At 33.3% G+C, this 16,991-nt stretch overlaps 3 protein-coding genes across 4 annotated transcripts; 1 reads left to right on the top strand and 2 right to left on the bottom strand.

Annotated features, from left to right (window-relative positions):
* Positions 1-2,585: 2,585 nt before the first annotated feature.
* On the bottom strand, positions 2,586-3,351 carry LOC100816703 (programmed cell death protein 4). Its single transcript, XM_003516404.5, has one exon. It carries the CDS (start codon positions 3,042-3,044, stop codon positions 2,820-2,822), a length of 225 nt encoding a protein of 74 aa, XP_003516452.1. The 5' UTR covers positions 3,045-3,351; the 3' UTR covers positions 2,586-2,819.
* A 520-nt stretch (positions 3,352-3,871) lies between these two features.
* Positions 3,872-13,863, top strand: LOC100796303 (arginine--tRNA ligase, chloroplastic/mitochondrial). 2 transcript variants are annotated; one of them, XM_006572867.4, is made up of 18 exons: positions 3,872-4,064; positions 4,150-4,247; positions 4,500-4,648; positions 4,799-4,874; positions 5,023-5,124; positions 5,357-5,575; positions 6,112-6,192; positions 9,112-9,195; positions 9,296-9,400; positions 10,053-10,231; positions 10,483-10,567; positions 10,842-11,028; positions 11,192-11,261; positions 11,844-11,913; positions 12,426-12,515; positions 12,983-13,051; positions 13,244-13,345; positions 13,567-13,863. In XM_006572867.4, exons 1-18 carry the CDS (start codon positions 3,986-3,988, stop codon positions 13,675-13,677), a joined length of 1,956 nt encoding a protein of 651 aa, XP_006572930.1. In that variant the 5' UTR covers positions 3,872-3,985; the 3' UTR covers positions 13,678-13,863. The 2 variants fall into 2 exon arrangements, with proteins under 2 accessions (XP_006572930.1, XP_040874180.1); XM_041018246.1 differs by having other exon boundaries at positions 4,013-4,064; positions 4,150-4,263.
* A 1,705-nt stretch (positions 13,864-15,568) lies between these two features.
* LOC100306340 (uncharacterized) lies at positions 15,569-16,573 on the bottom strand. Its single transcript, NM_001250350.2, is given in 2 exon segments — positions 15,569-15,988; positions 16,238-16,573. Coding segments are annotated over 2 exon segments (564 nt in total). The 5' UTR covers positions 16,516-16,573; the 3' UTR covers positions 15,569-15,702.
* Positions 16,574-16,991: the final 418 nt, after the last annotated feature.

Genomic DNA, 16,991 nt, shown 5'->3' with positions numbered 1-16,991 from the left:
GGGAATCTATAAGGGGTGAGTTGAATAGATTATTTTCAAAACTTTCACCTAATCATTATTTAGATTCAATTAAAATTAAACCCCTTGTGAAATCAATTTTTTTTCAAAAGACTTGTTGTAAAAGATTAACAACACAATAAATCAATGAATTCAAAAATCTTAGAAAACAAAATTTTATGGCCCACACATGTTAATTTCAATATCAAGATTTATCCACAAAATTAAGGATTTGACAAAGAGAGAATCACACGCATATTTTATAGTCCTTAAGAGGAACTACATTTAGTTGTTTTAATTATACTATTAGAGAACTAAAGTACAAATATCATACACAAGCAATTCCCTAACAATTTACTTTTTCCTTGAACCTTGCAAGTGAAATTCCAAAACCTTGTTGAACCCTACAATACGAAATTTCAAGAGTTAAAACCCTATCAATTCAAAATCCATTGGTAACCCTAATCAAGATTAAAACCTTATTAATCCCAACTCAAAATCGCTCGATAGCGTCAAACACCAATGGATCCTTGTCCACTGGAGTTTGACGCTATCAAGCATTTTTGTCGGTGGCTTGTACATTGGCAACACCGACGAAGTGAGGAAGCTATATGAGAGCGACGAATTGTACGAGCTACGAATTGTACGAGCTGATCATACGATTGCCAAGAGTCCTAAATTGATTGCTGACATGCTTTTCTTGCCAGTCATGACAGATAATGAAACTATAGGTGTGAAAAACTTTTTGACTTATAGAGGTTTAGTGTTACTTGATGAAAATAAACTTAATAAGAAATGAATATTGTTGATGCCTAATACTATTTTTATTTACTTAAAAAATGTGATGGGAGATTCTTTTCCCATATCTACTTGAACACGGAGAAAGTCATGTTTATTGATTGTCATGTTTAGTATAGTCATTTTTCTCCTTTGTCTTTTCTTTTTCTTGGCAGGTGTGTACAACTTCAACCATTTAAATTATTTATCTATTTTTCTTATTTTTTATTTGCACACCTGGTTACAACATTTTTTTAATACTAAAGTTCATGTCCTCCCAAGTCCCAAGTATATAAAGATTTAAAATTTTATTGTTATTTGTGATGATGATATACAATATGCATATGATAGGATGAAATACAATATGGTGTCACTTTATATGTTTTCCAGCTATTTACTCACTGTTACCGTAACTGTGGGTGATCCCTTCATAACTTAATGACGATAATATTTCCTGTTTTCTTCAGGTTTGCATCCTCATTTCAATATTCTGATGCTTATGTGGATGAAAGGGACGTAGAACTCTTGGTAAACGGAAAACCAGGATTGTTGTTGCAGTTGATGAATTATGTACCCAAGAGATGAGAGAATACACAAACAGATATTTTTCAACGTAAGGGATAAGATGGGAGGAAGACTCCTCAGAGTTTCCACGTAAGGGGCACATATATAAAAACCATGGTGCACCCTCATCCAGTATCAGTATTCACTCACTCTTACAAGAAAAGAAACTAAAGATAGAGCATTAAGTGCATTCAATCATGACATTTTGATACAAAAGTAAGTTTAGTTAGTCTAAGTTAAAGATTAATTCATTTATCCTTTAAAAAAAGATTAATTCATTTAAAGCGTAAAATTATTAGAGTGAAATTTATTTGTTCTAAATATGATTATTTTAGTTAATTCACAATTGATTATTATTTTTACCACAATATTTTGATTAACTCCCCTGTATAAAAACCTTGACATGGGACACTGGGACGGAGTGCATGAGTCATAACTGGTTCGTCGTTCATGAGTAGTATTCAAATCACTCCTTTTAAATCTGGGATCACAATCGATTAAATAAATTTAGCGGCAACAAAATTTAGATGCAGTTTTTTTAAGCCAATTTGACTGCCCATCATGGCTTTTGTGTTCATGTTTCATTTTTGACAAATGGTAACCCATCCAAATCATTAAAGGAATTTTTTTTTTTATTGAGATCGTTAAATCATATTATTCAGACTTTTTTTATGTTCTCCTAATCTCTATATTAAATAGTTTTTTTTAATTCTTTAATTCTCAATATTTTTTTGTTTTTTTATATAATCTTCTAAACAAACTAAAAAATCGTCTAATTTTTCTTTATTTATACTTATTTTTCATCTTTTTTATAATCCTTCTCTTCCCCCACTCCAAAACTAAAGACACTTACTAGTCATGATCTTAGGTGTTTAATTTAAAGAATAAAAATAAAAAAATAAAAATTTAAATTAAAGTAGAACATAAAAAAATATGAATCTCATAAAAAAATACATTTTTTCCAATATTATTTCTCTTGTAAGTTTTATTTAATATAAAAAAATTTAAATATATTTTTTCGTTCTTATAATTTAATATTTTTTATTGTTTTCTTTTTAATAATTTATTTTATTTTAATCCTTGTAAAATATATTTTATTATTTTTTATCCTGTATTTTAGATAATATTTTTTTTTTCTGTTTAAAATATTTTTTTACACTTCAAAACGATTTAAAACACTTTAAAAATATCACATCCTATAGAGACTGAATCAAAAACAACACTAAATTACTTTGAAAAAAAACATATTTAAGTTCTAAAAAAATTATAAATAGTTTTGGATACGAGTGCACTTCCAACTCCAAGACGATATATGTACAACAAGTGCCATGCTACTACCAAATACCGCAGATAGATCAGATCTATAACAATCAATCACAGAAAACGCTTCTTCTCCGATTCGCTTCACATTATTGAACACGAAAAAACACGTTTCGCCAATTACTACTATTTACAGACCTGGCCACCGGAAACCACCGCGATCACACGGTGGCGATCTCCACAGGATCCTCGAAGTTCGGGTCCTTGGCGTCCATAGCACCGTGCGGCATCTCAACTTGCTCGTAGCCGTGGCCGATCCACGTGAACTTCCCGCCGTGGCCTCCCTTCTTCGGCGATCCGCTCAGCCCCGTCGCCGACTTCCGATCCTTCCGAGTCTCCGGCGACAGCTTTCCGTTCGCCTTGTGGCTCTTTCCGGCGTCCTTCATTCTTCTTCTTCTTTGCTCTCACAGTGAGTTAGTGAGTAAACTGTGTGCGACTCCAAAACCGCGCTGGTGAGGGCTTTTATATAAAGGAGATGAGGGTAATTTAGGGATTCACGCAAACAATTTTAAAAATACTTTTTCTGCCTTGTAACGTACGTTGAATCTCTGGGTGCGTGCGTGTTGGAATGCGATTGGAAAGTTGCGATCGGATAAGAACGGTGGGCAAAGATTGTGTGCGGTAAGGTGCATGGAAGGTTGTGCAGCAAAACTGCAAAATTGGCCTCGTAATCTGCATTATTACCCGAGCTGCTTTTTTTTTTTTAATTTAAAGGATTAAAAAATATAATTAAATTTAAAGGACAAAAATATATGATTCAAATTTGAAATATTAAAAATATATTAAAGTATTTTTTATATGCATATTTTTAGTGTACTTTAAAATAAATGTTAATAAAATTGATTTTGATTAAATTTGATTTTGAAATGATGTGATTTATATTTGAATGTTTTATTATAAAATTAAGTTAAAAATAAGATTCAATTCTAACACATAAATTGTTCATCTCATAATTAATTATAAATTCTTGTTAAGCATATAAAATTATATTTAAAATTAAATCTAAACTCAGAATTTTTTTTCTAACACCAAATTAAACACGCACTTAACCTGTAATAACATAAAAAACCTTTCTTTTTCTCATGACTTTCAGCTGTGATACCATCCTTCTAAAAAAAATTAAATTAAATTATTAACTAATATAAAATGAAATGCATTTGGAAATGTAAAAAATTGGTGCAATTTTTGTTAATATAAAATGGTCTGTACTCTGTTGAGTGGTGGTGGCCCACTGGTTATCTTCAGCGGGGGTGAGCACACAGCACACAAAAACGGCTAAAACCATAACAAGAATGGTGTTTGGCTCAAAAAAAAAGAAGAAGAAGAAATGTTAGGGTTAGGATGCTTAAACCTCAATCGATTCTCTCACTTCCCATCCCCTCCCTCTCTACCATCCTCTCGTTCCGGTCAGTTTCTCTCGTTTTCTTCAATATCTACTTCAACGCCTTAACTCAATTCACTAACACGGCCTGGTTTTTTTTTGAACGACAGATTTACTTAAGGTTGCGTCTCGTAGATTCGCTTTATCAGTGACTAAAACGCAGCAATCTCCAGTCACTAAGCCACAATCCACCTCCACCGCTATAATTGCAAGTTCATTAATAAGTTCTCGTTCCTATTTATTTGATTTGATTTGATTTCATTGTTTTTTTATTTTATTTTATTTTTTTAGCTGCAAATGTTAGTTGTTAGCTTGTTAGTTTTTGTTATCGGGGGATTCAAACCCATGCCGTATCCCTCCCTCCCTTCACCCTTTATCACCAAGCCAACCTTATATCTCCCTCATTGTTTTCTTTGTGATAAAATGGTGTTGTGTTGTGTTCTGTTTGGAATGATATTAGGAAATAGATAACCCGGCCAGTGTCAAAAGGCAATTGGCGCAGCTGTTTGACTTGTCTCTGAGGGCAACTGTGCCCGATGAGCCAGATGTTGTGCCGTTAATTGATGCTTGTGCTGTTAAAGGTGGCGTAAAATTTGGTGATTATCAATGGTTAGTTCACTCTTCTTTTTTTTTTCTCTCCTTGTTGCATGTATTTGAATTTTGAAGTGAATTTCAGGTTTTGATTGGGTTTTGCATTGTTCAAAACTGATATTGTTATGTATATGTGCAAACTGAAACTAAGAGTTTTACTTGGTGCAGTAATAATGCAATGGGTATATGGTCTAAGATGAAGGGAAAGCAGACAGGATTTAGGGGTCCCCCAGCAATTGGTCAGGTATGATCACAACTAATTCACTCACTTTTGTGGCATTTTCACCACCTATGTGTGCTCTTTTTTTATTCCTCTTTATAATTATTTATTTGTGATTAGAGTTTGGTTTGTTGTTGTTAGATGGTCATCTGTATGTTTTTTGTATGTGTAGGCTATCGTTAACAATCTTCCTCCATCTGAAATGATAGATTCGTGCTCTGTAGCTGGTCCTGGATTTGTCAATGTTGTATTGTCAAAGAAGTGGATAGCTGAGGTGATGGCATTTTCTATCTTATAATTTTAAATTAGAAATACTATGTACATAGTGTGTAAGTCTTTATTTATTTATTTTTTTAATTTTCAATGGGGGTGGGGGTCGGGTCTGAGTCATAGTGTTCATTGATTGGAAGGGTGAATATGTGAAAGTTAAGGTTTTCACTTTGTTTGGATGTTGAACTTGTTAAAACATTTGTTAGTACTTAAAAGCAAGAGAATTCCTACTGCAGAGCTTACAGAGAATGCTAATTGATGGTATCAATTCATGGGCACCTCGACTTCCAGTCAAGAGGGCTTTGATTGATTTTTCCTCACCTAATATAGCAAAGGAAATGCATGTTGGCCACCTGAGATCTACCATTATCGGTGATACATTAGCTCGTATGCTTGAATTTTCACGTGTAGAGTGTGTAATCCGTAGAAATCATGTTGGTGACTGGGGAACACAGGTATAATTTAGTTCTAATATTGTGCTGTTTTTGTGCCATGAGTTTGAAAATAGTGCATGTTTAATCTGATGATAAATTATTTATGCCATTGCTCGTCACTACATCTTAGGTCAAAGCTAGGTTTCTTCATATAAGGCACAACTTTGGGTAATTCATATGCAACAGTCATTTAACTTGTCAAGCTTATGTCGTTAGCATATCTGCATGGCTTGAGAAAATTGCTGATATAAGTTGCTATATAATTCTTTTAATGATCAAGTACATTTGCATCTCACTGTGTGTCCTCTGATATTCGTCTTTGTTGTGTAACCTTGAAAAATTGATGTCCTAAGACACTGCTCCCCCCTCCCTTCCAATAAGGAAAATACTTTAGATATTGCATTATTTCAATTACTCATCAAATTAGCAATGTACATTGATTTCTTATAGGGATATCCTTATGACATATTTGCTTGAATGATAAAACATTCCATTAGGAAAGTTCTCATTTTAATATTGGTAATATAAAGCTCAAAGTACATGCATTTGTTTTGTAGTTTGGGATGCTGATTACAAACCTCTTTGAAAAATTTCCAAACCCAGATGATGTTAGTGAAGCAGACATTGGAGATCTTCAGGTGAGAAAATATATTAAAATAAATTTCATTTCAATTTTTCTTATTTAGGTGTTTATTTTGTTGTTATTTCTTCATTCTGATCTGAAAGACATTGTTGTTGGGTAAAATATGTTTAGTCCCTCAACTATTCAAGTTTTTGTTTTTAGTCCCTCTACTAAAAGTCTTGGTCCTTGAACTATTTTCCATTTGTGTTTTGGTCCCTGCCGTCAAGTTCTCCCATTAAATGATGACATGGCTACTGATTTGTGGCAGTTTTTTTTTTTGAGGGGGTTAAAAACCTCTAGAAATTATTTGGCAGATTTATTTAAAATTTGATTAACCATTTTCTGGCGGTGAAAAACCGCCAGAGACTGCTTTTTTTTTTTTTTCCTTTTCAAAACCAGGGTGCTCAAAGTTTCAATAAGGAATTAAGGATACAAAAATCATTATGGTGCTCAAATTAGATTTCAGTGAGAACACAAATTTTGTTTTTTTATTTATAAAAGAAAATAAACATAAACAACCAAATATCATTATGAACTTGACGATCCTATCTTATTAACTTCAATTGGATATTAGGAGAAATTTTCTTCTTTCTCACTTCATGCCTTGCGCCTTGTGAAAAATTTAATCCAAAGAGACTTAATATAAGAACTAAGCGTTCAATGATCTTTAAGTTTTAAACAAATTGAGAGCAAAACGAACCAGCCAAATTGTATTGGCAATAATACTTATGAACACAGTATAACTTACCAAAACCTTATGAAAATATTTAGTGAAAAATATCATAATGAATAAGAACTTATGAATACAGACATCTTTTGCACTTTGGTCTCTGCAACATACGCAAACTCATCACAGGCAGAGGCTATGACGACGGGATGGGATTATCAGCGGCATCAGGGTGGAGTTTCTCAGTGGCGGTTAGGATTATCTCCCCAAACACGTGATGCCTCCTCCAATTCGTAACCCGGAGCACGTCCTCCACAAGACGCAGTGGCTGGCTATATTCGCTCTCTTCGGTGCTTGTTCACTCTTTGCACCACCTCACTGTCAGATCTGAGTGTGTTACGACCCTGTTTGATGTTGTTGGAGTCAGATCTGAGTGTGTGCTGTCACATATGCTCATCGGTGAGGTGACACAGGCGGTGGTCAGATCTGAGTGTGTGCGAGATGAGCGGCAACGATGTTCAGATCTGAGTACGTGCGAGATAGGCAGTGATGATGTTGTTCAGATCTGAGTTTGTGCGAGATGGCAGCGGCAACATTGTTGAGATCCGAGTGCGTGCGAGATGAGAGTGTGTTCCCTCTTTTTTTCAATTTCTATTTTTGATGTTTATAACTACCTTGGTAAGTGGTTTAAATTCTTCTTCCGTATTAGATTTCTTATTGTTTTGATTGTTTTTGGTGATTGTTGTTGATTCATCTGGTAGATGATACTTTTGCCATATTTTTTTTAAATAAAATAAAGTAATTTCTGGCGGTTTTTAGTTCCCAGAAAAAAATTGTCACAAATCAGTCGCCACATCATCATTTAACGGGAGAACTTGACGGTAGGGACCAAAACACAAATGGAAAAATAGTTTAGGGATCAAGACCAATCAACTTTTAGTTGAGGGACTAAAAACATATTTTATCCTTGTTTTTAATTTATTTGCTGCATGCTCATTGTAATTTGTAATTGTATTCATTTCATAATGGAAGTAAAAACTATGCATTCAAAGTTATATATAAATTATTTTGCTACAAATACCATTAAACCTAGCTAGGAATATAAATTGCTATTTTCCCTTGACAAAAACCCAAAAAAGGAGCAAATGATTTTCTCTACATGTAGTGTGCAAATAGTTGTTTCATGTTTTGTTGGTTAAATAAATTTTTTACATAATAGATTTGCTATCTGAAATAAGTTCCATTCTTCTATTGTCACCCTTTTTTTTAATGTAGAAAGAAGAAATAAATGGGATGCCAGAGATGTGGATACAAGCTTCAGAAGCACATAGCCTTCATTTAAGTAGAAGTGAAACAAAGAATATCAAATGTAAGTTTAGTAGGAGACCCACTAATTCTAGCTTAGGGGTGAAAATTAGAGACATTATCATTCCACATGCCACACAATTTTAGTATCTTGGCCTGCCATACAAAATGATGAGGGAATATAAGATGTAAACCGTAGGATTCAATCGGGGTGGGTTGAAGGGAGGAGTTTTTTGGGTTTTGTTTGTGATAAAAAGTACTGCTAAAGTGAGAACGAAAATTTTACCACATAGTTAAAAGACATGTGATACTGTATGGGATTAAATGCTGGGCAATAAAGAGCCAACAAGAAAATAAGCTCAACGTTGAACGAATAAGAATGTTATGAACTTACGATGGATGAGTGGGTGCACTAGACAACTTAGAATTAGGATGGATGCATTTAAGAGAAAGTTGGGGTAACACCCATTGTAGGAAAGATAGTAGAATCTTGCCTTAGGTAGTTTGTGCTTGTGTAGAAAATACCTTTAAAAGCTCTTGTAAAGGGAGCAGATCAAATGGAGGAAAGTCCAATAGTTAGAGGTAGAAGGGACCAAGAAAAACTATTAAGAATGGTTTAGATTTAAATGGTTTGTCATTAGACATGATCCACATCAATCGATGCATGTAGCTGATCCCACTTAGTGGGAGAAAGTTTTTTTTCTTCTTTTTTTCCTATGTTGTTGTTCAATAGAAAGAAGCTAAGGAGTGAAGTTAGAAATAAGTATTTAGGTTATGTTTGGTTATGAATATTGTTTTTTATTAACTTTTATAAATGATCCATCAACTGTGAAATGGCAATGTGTACTGGTCATGAGGGATAATTTTCTCATTAATTGTCACTTAGTTTCTCCATATGATGATGATGAAGCATTTGTTTTTACTGAAAAAGTTATTATTGAACTCATGTTGGTGCATTTTAAGGCATTCTATAAGGCTTCAAAAGTGAGGTTTGATAGTGATCCTGAGTTTAAGTTGAGGGCACAGCAGGCAGTTGTCCGCCTCCAGGTAAAACATATGTTAAGATTTTTCTCTTTTTGCCTCCTATTGACTAGATATTGGGGAACTTGGATTTTAAATTTTATGTATGTCTTGATTTTGATTTCAGAGTGGAGAAATCAAGTATCGCAAGGCATGGAAACAAATTTGTGATGTTAGTAGGGCTGAATTTGATAAAGTCTATCAACGCCTTGGAGTTCAATTGGAGGAAAGGGTAAGGGTTCTAGTTTCCTTTTTCACTGGCTCTTTGGAGTTTAAGTTGTTTAACAATGATGTCTATTCTTTTGTACCTTCCAGAAGGAATCTCTAAGACTTCTTTCAATGCATTGCTAGACCACTAAAAATTCTATGAAAGTATGCATGCTTAATATTTGTTGAGTTTGTTAGTGACTCTTGCAGTTGCTGTGCTTTTTATTCAATTCACAATGTAGCTTAGATTCTGTCTTTTAACCAGATCTGCCATAATCTGTCTAGTAAAACTTGTCTTTTTTTTGTTCTTCTATGACCAAATGTTTGATTGGTTTGATCAAATTGCCTTAGGATTTGGGAACCTTTGTAATTTCTCTTTGGCAACTTTGGTTTTTTGTTGGAATTATATTATCATAAGGATTTTGTGCAAAACATGACTCCTCCGTATGCTTGATTGATTTCCAGGCTTTAGCCTTTGGAGTGACAATTATCAATATCACAGATGAAAGGGCTTGTTTTCTGGCTGTCTGTCTTTTATACTATGTGTGCATACAGTTTATCGATAAATTTATTGAGCATATGTAATTTATATTGCAGTAATTAGAGGTGGTTTTACTTGAATGAGTAACCGTGATGTTTTTTTGAAGTGTACTGAATGGTGATGTATTTGGTCTCAGGGAGAGAGCTTCTATAATCCATATATTCCTGGGGTTCTGGAGAAACTAGATAATTTAGGACTGATTGAAGAGAGTGATGGCGCGCGTGTGATTTATGTTGAGGGTGTAGACATACCACTTATTGCTGTGAAAAGAGATGGTGGATACAACTATTTTACAACTGATCTAGCATCACTTTGGTTAGTTTTACTCTTTCAGTTTTTATGGACATACATTGGAAAATCCTGTTAGAGTTGCTGGCTCACTTGAGTACCAAACTTGTTATCAATTATTATGTAAAATTTATTCATATTGGATGTTTATATACTCTGCTTTTCATGTAAAATTTGGGATACCTATTTTTATTTGTCTGCATTTTTTTCCGAGTATGGAACTGGAAAAATGAGGAAAACAGACTGTTTTGTTTATCTGAACTACTTGAACCATGTAGGTATCGTCTAAATGAAGAAAAACTTGAGTGGATTGTATATGTTACAGATATTGGGCAGCAGCAACACTTTGATATGCTATTTAAGGTATATCTCAAATTATGATTTTCATGGTATGTTATGGTTACTGCATCAAATTGTGTCAGAACCCTTTTCTACTTGTTTTTTCCAGTAGCAATTTGTCCTTGTACGTTGTGTATTGACTTGTCTTTGTTTTTCTGATATTTATGTCCAAAAATCTTTTTCATATTATTTCTTCAATTTTTAAAAGAGAAAGTCATGGACTATGATATATTACTTGAGCTGCTGTTGCCAATATTCCAGTGAATTAAAATGTCAAACTTCCCATTTTCCTTTTCAGGCCTATAGGCGTGCAGGTTGGTTACCAAAGGATGAGAATGCATATCCAAAATGTACTCATATAGGTTTTGGTCTTGTTCTTGGGGAAGATGGAAAACGATTTCGGACTCGCAGCAGTGAGGTTGTTCGATTGGTTGATTTACTTGATGAAGCTAAAAGGCGCTGTAAAATTGCCATTCTTGAACGTGGTGAAGCTCCTGTGCTCTTTTTACTTCTTCCTTGTCTGCATGCAAACATCCATGAATGAAATTTCTGTGTGATTAAGATTTATTAATGTTGCCTATTTTAAATTTCATTTAGTGAGATTCTAGGCACTAGACAATTAATTTTCCAGATCCTATGTTCTTTTAGATACAGCTAAAGATTGGTCTGAGGAGGAGATCGAGAAAACATCCGAGGCAATTGGTTATGGGGCCGTTAAGTAAGCTCCTTTAACTCACCTAGTAAAGGCCATAGATGTTGGACACTTTGTAACTGTTTTGGTGCTTCTCGAACTGTCATTAATATATGCTTTTGCTGATTTAAATAAAAAGTAAGCTCCTTTAACTCAATATTTCCCCCTACTTTAAGAAAAATCAACATTTTGTTCTGTCATGCTAAGTTGTATTTTGCTTCTCTTTGGGCATATTCTTGTGTTAATATAGACAGGTGATTTGGCTAACAAATTCCTGTTAACTGAATATTAAAAGCTGTTATATACTGGGTATTTTATATTCTGAGCCAATAATCCTATTGATATATTTTATCTTTTATCTTTTACTGAGGTTTTTGATTAAATATGATGACTGTGAGCAGTGAATACAATAAATTGCATTGAAGTAAAGCATATGACTTTGGCTAGGTTGTTAACATTTTTGTGGTTTTAGTAACATATGGTTTTGCTTTGACTTGATAAACCTTTCACTTGCAGTTTGCTTGAGCAGTTATACCTGTGTTGGGAACACTAAATGAGTTGTAGGCTTGTATTGTTGCCATTTATATTCATATCCATTTGTGTTTGCAGGTATGCTGATTTGAAGATCAACAGATTAACAAATTACACATTCAACTTTGATCAGATGCTTAATGATAAGGTGCGTTCTCTGTATACAAATTTTGAGTGTATGATTGTGAGGTTTCAGTAAAGAAGCTAGTATAGACCATTATCTATGGGTCCTGTCCTGCTTTTATTTTCCCCCTTAACAAATATCCTCTGAAGTGTACAGTAACTTCCAAGAGTAGTCTGGTTGATATGTGATAACCATGGATAGAAAATATCACCGTTCTTGATTTTGATAAAAACTTGGTAATAAACTATTGATTTGTGAGAATCAACTACCTTTGGTGTTTTCTTTAGTTCTTATGACTTGCAATTGACTCTCTAAAGCGAAACTATCCCTTCAAGGAGCCCGATCCTTTTTCTTTTTTAAAGTTTCAACTACACCACTAACTGTTTGCTGTTTGCTTTTATTAACAATTGCTGCTAAAACAGCTAAAATGCGCCTATGAAAGTCATGTTGTCTATTGTAGAACTCTTAATCCCCCAACAAAACTAACTGATCTGAAGTTATTTTTGTCTTACTTTCCCGAGTTTGTTGTGAAACAGGGGAATACTGCTGTTTATTTGCTGTATGCACATGCTAGGATCTGTTCCATTATCAGGAAATCTGGTAAAGACATAGAAGAAGTAAAGAGAGTAAGTTTAGCTTCTTTTCTCCCTGGATGATGATGAAAACTGGTTTATTAAATGTTTATTTTTAAAAAGTATTTGATTTAATTATTTGTGTCATATGCTTAATTTTTTTTTATTTTTTTTGTCAGCTCATATGCTTAATTTTACTATATGAGATACAAGATTTGATGCCTAGGTTTATAATGTACCTTGGTTGGCTTGATAAGTATTTGATTTAATTATTTTTGTGTCATATGCTTAATTTTTTTATTTTTTTTGTCAGCTCATATGCTTAATTTTACTATACGAGATACAAGATTTGATGCCTAGGTTTATAATGTACCTTGGTTGGCTTGATGCTAGTCATTTCAGCACTGATATTTTATAAATGTGATATGACTCAATGGTCCATGTGTTTATAATCATCAGTCAGCTAAATATTGTCTTTTGCCCATTTCTTACTGTCTACATGTTTATCAACTTTTTGACAGAACGGGAAAATAGTGTTGGATCATGAAGATGAACGTGCATTGGGGCTTCATTTGCTACAATTTCCTGAGGTAGGATATGTTCTTGAGCTTTATACCTTTGTATACTAGTAATAATTTAGTCTTTGTTACCGGGGTGCCATTTTCTTTAAATAAAAGACTGAGATATCTAGATTACAGCGGTTGGGATTTCTGCATATTGGAGTGTTTTCTAATCCAAAAGATGCTTACCTCGTGGGCTATTTGTACTGTTCTATTTTTCAGGTTTATGAGGAGGCATGCACCTATTTGTTGCCCAATTTCTTGTGTGAATACCTTTACAATTTGGCAGAAATCTTTACAAAAAAATTTTATGCTAATTGTCAGGTATACTTCTAAAGCCATTAACTTATGCTATACATTTACATTTCTATGCTTTTCCCGTTCCTATTTCCTAGTAACGAGAGTATCCATAAAACTGTCAAGATCAAGAGTGGTACATGTTAAAAACAAGGCACTATATATATCCTAAAGAATTCCTAGGTAAGATTCGGTGAAAGAATAATGTTTAGATGAAACCACGCAGTTTAACTTCTTACCCTTGGCAGGTTGTGGGGTCGCCTGAGGAAACTAGTAGACTCTTGCTATGTGAAGCGACGGTGACTGTGATGAGACACTGCTTTTATCTCCTTGGAATTGAACCTGTATACAGGCTATGACATATAAGAGCTTCATATGCAAATTATTTATCAGATTTTTTTGGGATATACAAGTATAGGAAACTTCACAATGAAAATTGTTCAGGCAAATTCGATCACCTCTTCCCCTCTTCCATTTTGTTAATTGTATTTGAGTTGTAACTTTTACGAAGGAAAGTAAATAATTTATAGCAATATTGTTGACAAGGTCCCATGAAATTTATTTAGATGAGTTATATTTTGCTTTACTTGTGTTCCAAGAGAAATTACTAGAAAATGGACGTTATGGAGTCCATTGTACATTTGTACTAAAGAAAAATGCAACTGTACCTGTTCTTTTGTACTCTTAATCTCAAAAGTAACAGGACTCTTTTTATTGTTTGGAATTATGTTTTGAGGAGTGAATGTGATTACTTTCTGCGTGTTTTGTTTCTTACTGTTTTTTCCTTTTCCTTATTTATTTATTTCATTGTTCAGTAGTAAGGCATCCTTTATTGTATAATATGCCTCCACTCTGTGTTACATTTATCCCTTACACTTAAATTGTTATATGTAGAGCGTTGGGTAAGAATATTTTCAACTGAATCCATTGTATAAATACAGGTCGGAGTAAGGAAATTTGGGTTTGGGTAGCTGAATACAAAGATAATGATTTGTGGGCAATGGATGAACAAAACATGTTCACATAAAAATTAATTAGTCTCTTGCCACTAGCTATGAATCAATTTTACAAAACCCTTTGTCATTCTCAAGAAACTCAACAAAATACGACAACATATGGTGATTAGTTTAAGTGTTTATTTTTGTTTTTATTTTTTATTTTCATTTTTAAAATTTTCAGATTTAAATAACATGTATCAAGAAAAAAATATTTTAAGGTGTGACTGCATTTTCATTTCTTTAGAAAATGAAAATAGGAAAACATTGATCTGTTATTTTTAATTTTAGATCTTTAATTTTAGATCTGTTTTTGAAAATATTTCGAAGAATATGTTTTCTAAATTTTAAACAAATTTATTTTCACTCTTATTTTTCTGTTTTCTTTAAAAATGAAAATAGGAAACAATCAAAATCGTCTAAAGTTTTCATTTTGGACACCTCAAATCAAGTTACTTCGTTTTTACTCAAGGCCTACTGTTGGATTGAACAATTACAGCGATCAAATGAACTCATGCGGTACTAAGTAGAAGATTAATTACCCTACGCGTAAAAAAAAATACATATAAAATGAGAAGACAATAAAAGTTTGGGATGACCATACCCCTCTTCTTGATTAAGATAGTTTCAACCATGTAAATGGAACATAGAAAAGGAAAATGAATAGATCAATCGTGTTTTGTAAAAGTCAATATACCACCTTCTACACTATGTATATCAACTAAATAATTACTTTAAAAATCAAACATACCATCAATTTTGATCAATAATGTATAATAATCTTTACTAATCAGCAAATCTACGTGACAAATCATCATGCTTAAATCGCTTAGTTATTTCTTGTTCCAAATTTCTTGATGAGAGAAGTTTAATTTATCCTATCCAACTTGTTCAAATGCACTTCAGTTTTAAATTTTAAAGAACTTATCAATATACCTTACTATTAGGCTTAAAAATTGGATAAAAGGACTACAACATAAACATGGAATGGTTTAAAAATCGTATCATATGTTTTTAGAATCTGAGAACCAAAGTACACGTAATTCTAAGTGATAATATATTGGAGTTTTCCCCTAAATTTATGAAAAAAGTATGTGCAAGTAACTGATAAAGTATACATCTTACGGAAAAGAGAAAACCTAAAATTTGATCTCAAAAAGGATTTGGTGTCACATGAATCAAGGCAATAACTTGGGATCATTGAGTCAGAGTAGTAATGACTGTAAAAGGCAAGGATCATACCACCATGGAAAACAAACCAATAATGAATCTCAAATATGTAGCTAACTGATCATATATGGCTTTGACTCAATAAGCTGAAGCTGCAGGACTCAAAATTTTCCGGATTTTGTACATGAAATAAGCAATAACTCTTTAACATTTTGAATTTCAAAAGTTCTTTTGTTGAACTGCAATGGAATATCTAGACCCTCCTAGGAAACTTCCTCTTTTGCTTAGTACAGATGCAAAAGACCCTCTTGAAGTTTTCTTTGATATTGTAGACTTTGGACTGCACAATAGTCTCTGACTATTCAAGCCTCCCCCAAAACTTTTGCATGATTTCATTCTCTTACTATAAGGTGTGCCTTTCTTGGGAAGATCTTCTATGCTCTCCACCCTTGCTAAAGAAGTGAAAGACTGGGCCTTCCCTTGATAGAACATAGATAACCCTCTCCTGCACAGGTCAAATATAACCTACTTAACACAACATCTTATAATAAGTATATAACAATTCTGAACATTGATAATAGATGATGATGATTTGTGCGTAATTTTTTTTTTTTCTATAGAGAAAACAAGTATCCTCCTTCATAGGAAACAATCTTGTTCCACCTGATCTACACCTCGATCGATGGTACATGTATGTGTTTGGTTAAAGGAAATTGAATAAAATTCAGAAAGGCATGGGGGATTAATTGCTTACTTAATAGGGAGGTGGCTCATGAGGTCTGATAATTCAAACAAAGGTCCATTTGAATGTGTTGGTGAATTAGAAGATGTTGAAGATGAAGCGTCCTCGGCCAACTCTGATGAAGAAGAAGAGCAAATAGAATCTTCTGAGTTGAATCCAATGGATGATGAATCGTTGCTATCTTCTACACCATCTTCCTTAATTACCCAATTAGTGTTCCCAACTCTATCACCATCCATGATTCTCTTCACATCCATCCCCAGATAAAAATTCTGTGCATTCTGATTCATGTATGCTAAGAAGAAAATAAGAAAACGAATGACACCCAACAAGATACGGAGCAGTTATGTTCAACCGATAAAATGTTGGGTCATATATATATATATATATAGATGTAAGAAGATTTGGATAACATTGACCAATTTTATTATTTTTCAATAATATTGAGTTAGGTTTTACTAATTAATGTATATAAAATTGTCACAATCAGATCACGTTATACATGGTGTGAAATTGATAACTTGTATGAGACAGGTAGGATAGAGGATAAGGTCTAAAATTTGTAGACATCCATTTCATTCCATGTTGTGACTCACCGTTTAATATTATTATTATTTTTGGAGGGAAAAACTGAGGTCCACATCTCGCCAAGTTTGCTTCATAAAGCCATGACAGATAAGTATATTCCCACCTTTTAATGCGTCTCTATCTACCCGCAAAAATGCAAAAGAAATTCGACTATGCTTTCATTTTCAACACTTTATTA

Source organism: Glycine max, chromosome 1 (genome assembly GCF_000004515.6).
Source record: "Glycine max cultivar Williams 82 chromosome 1, Glycine_max_v4.0, whole genome shotgun sequence".
Lineage (NCBI taxonomy): Eukaryota > Viridiplantae > Streptophyta > Magnoliopsida > Fabales > Fabaceae > Glycine > Glycine max.
This window is presented reverse-complemented; position numbering and strand designations above follow the sequence as displayed.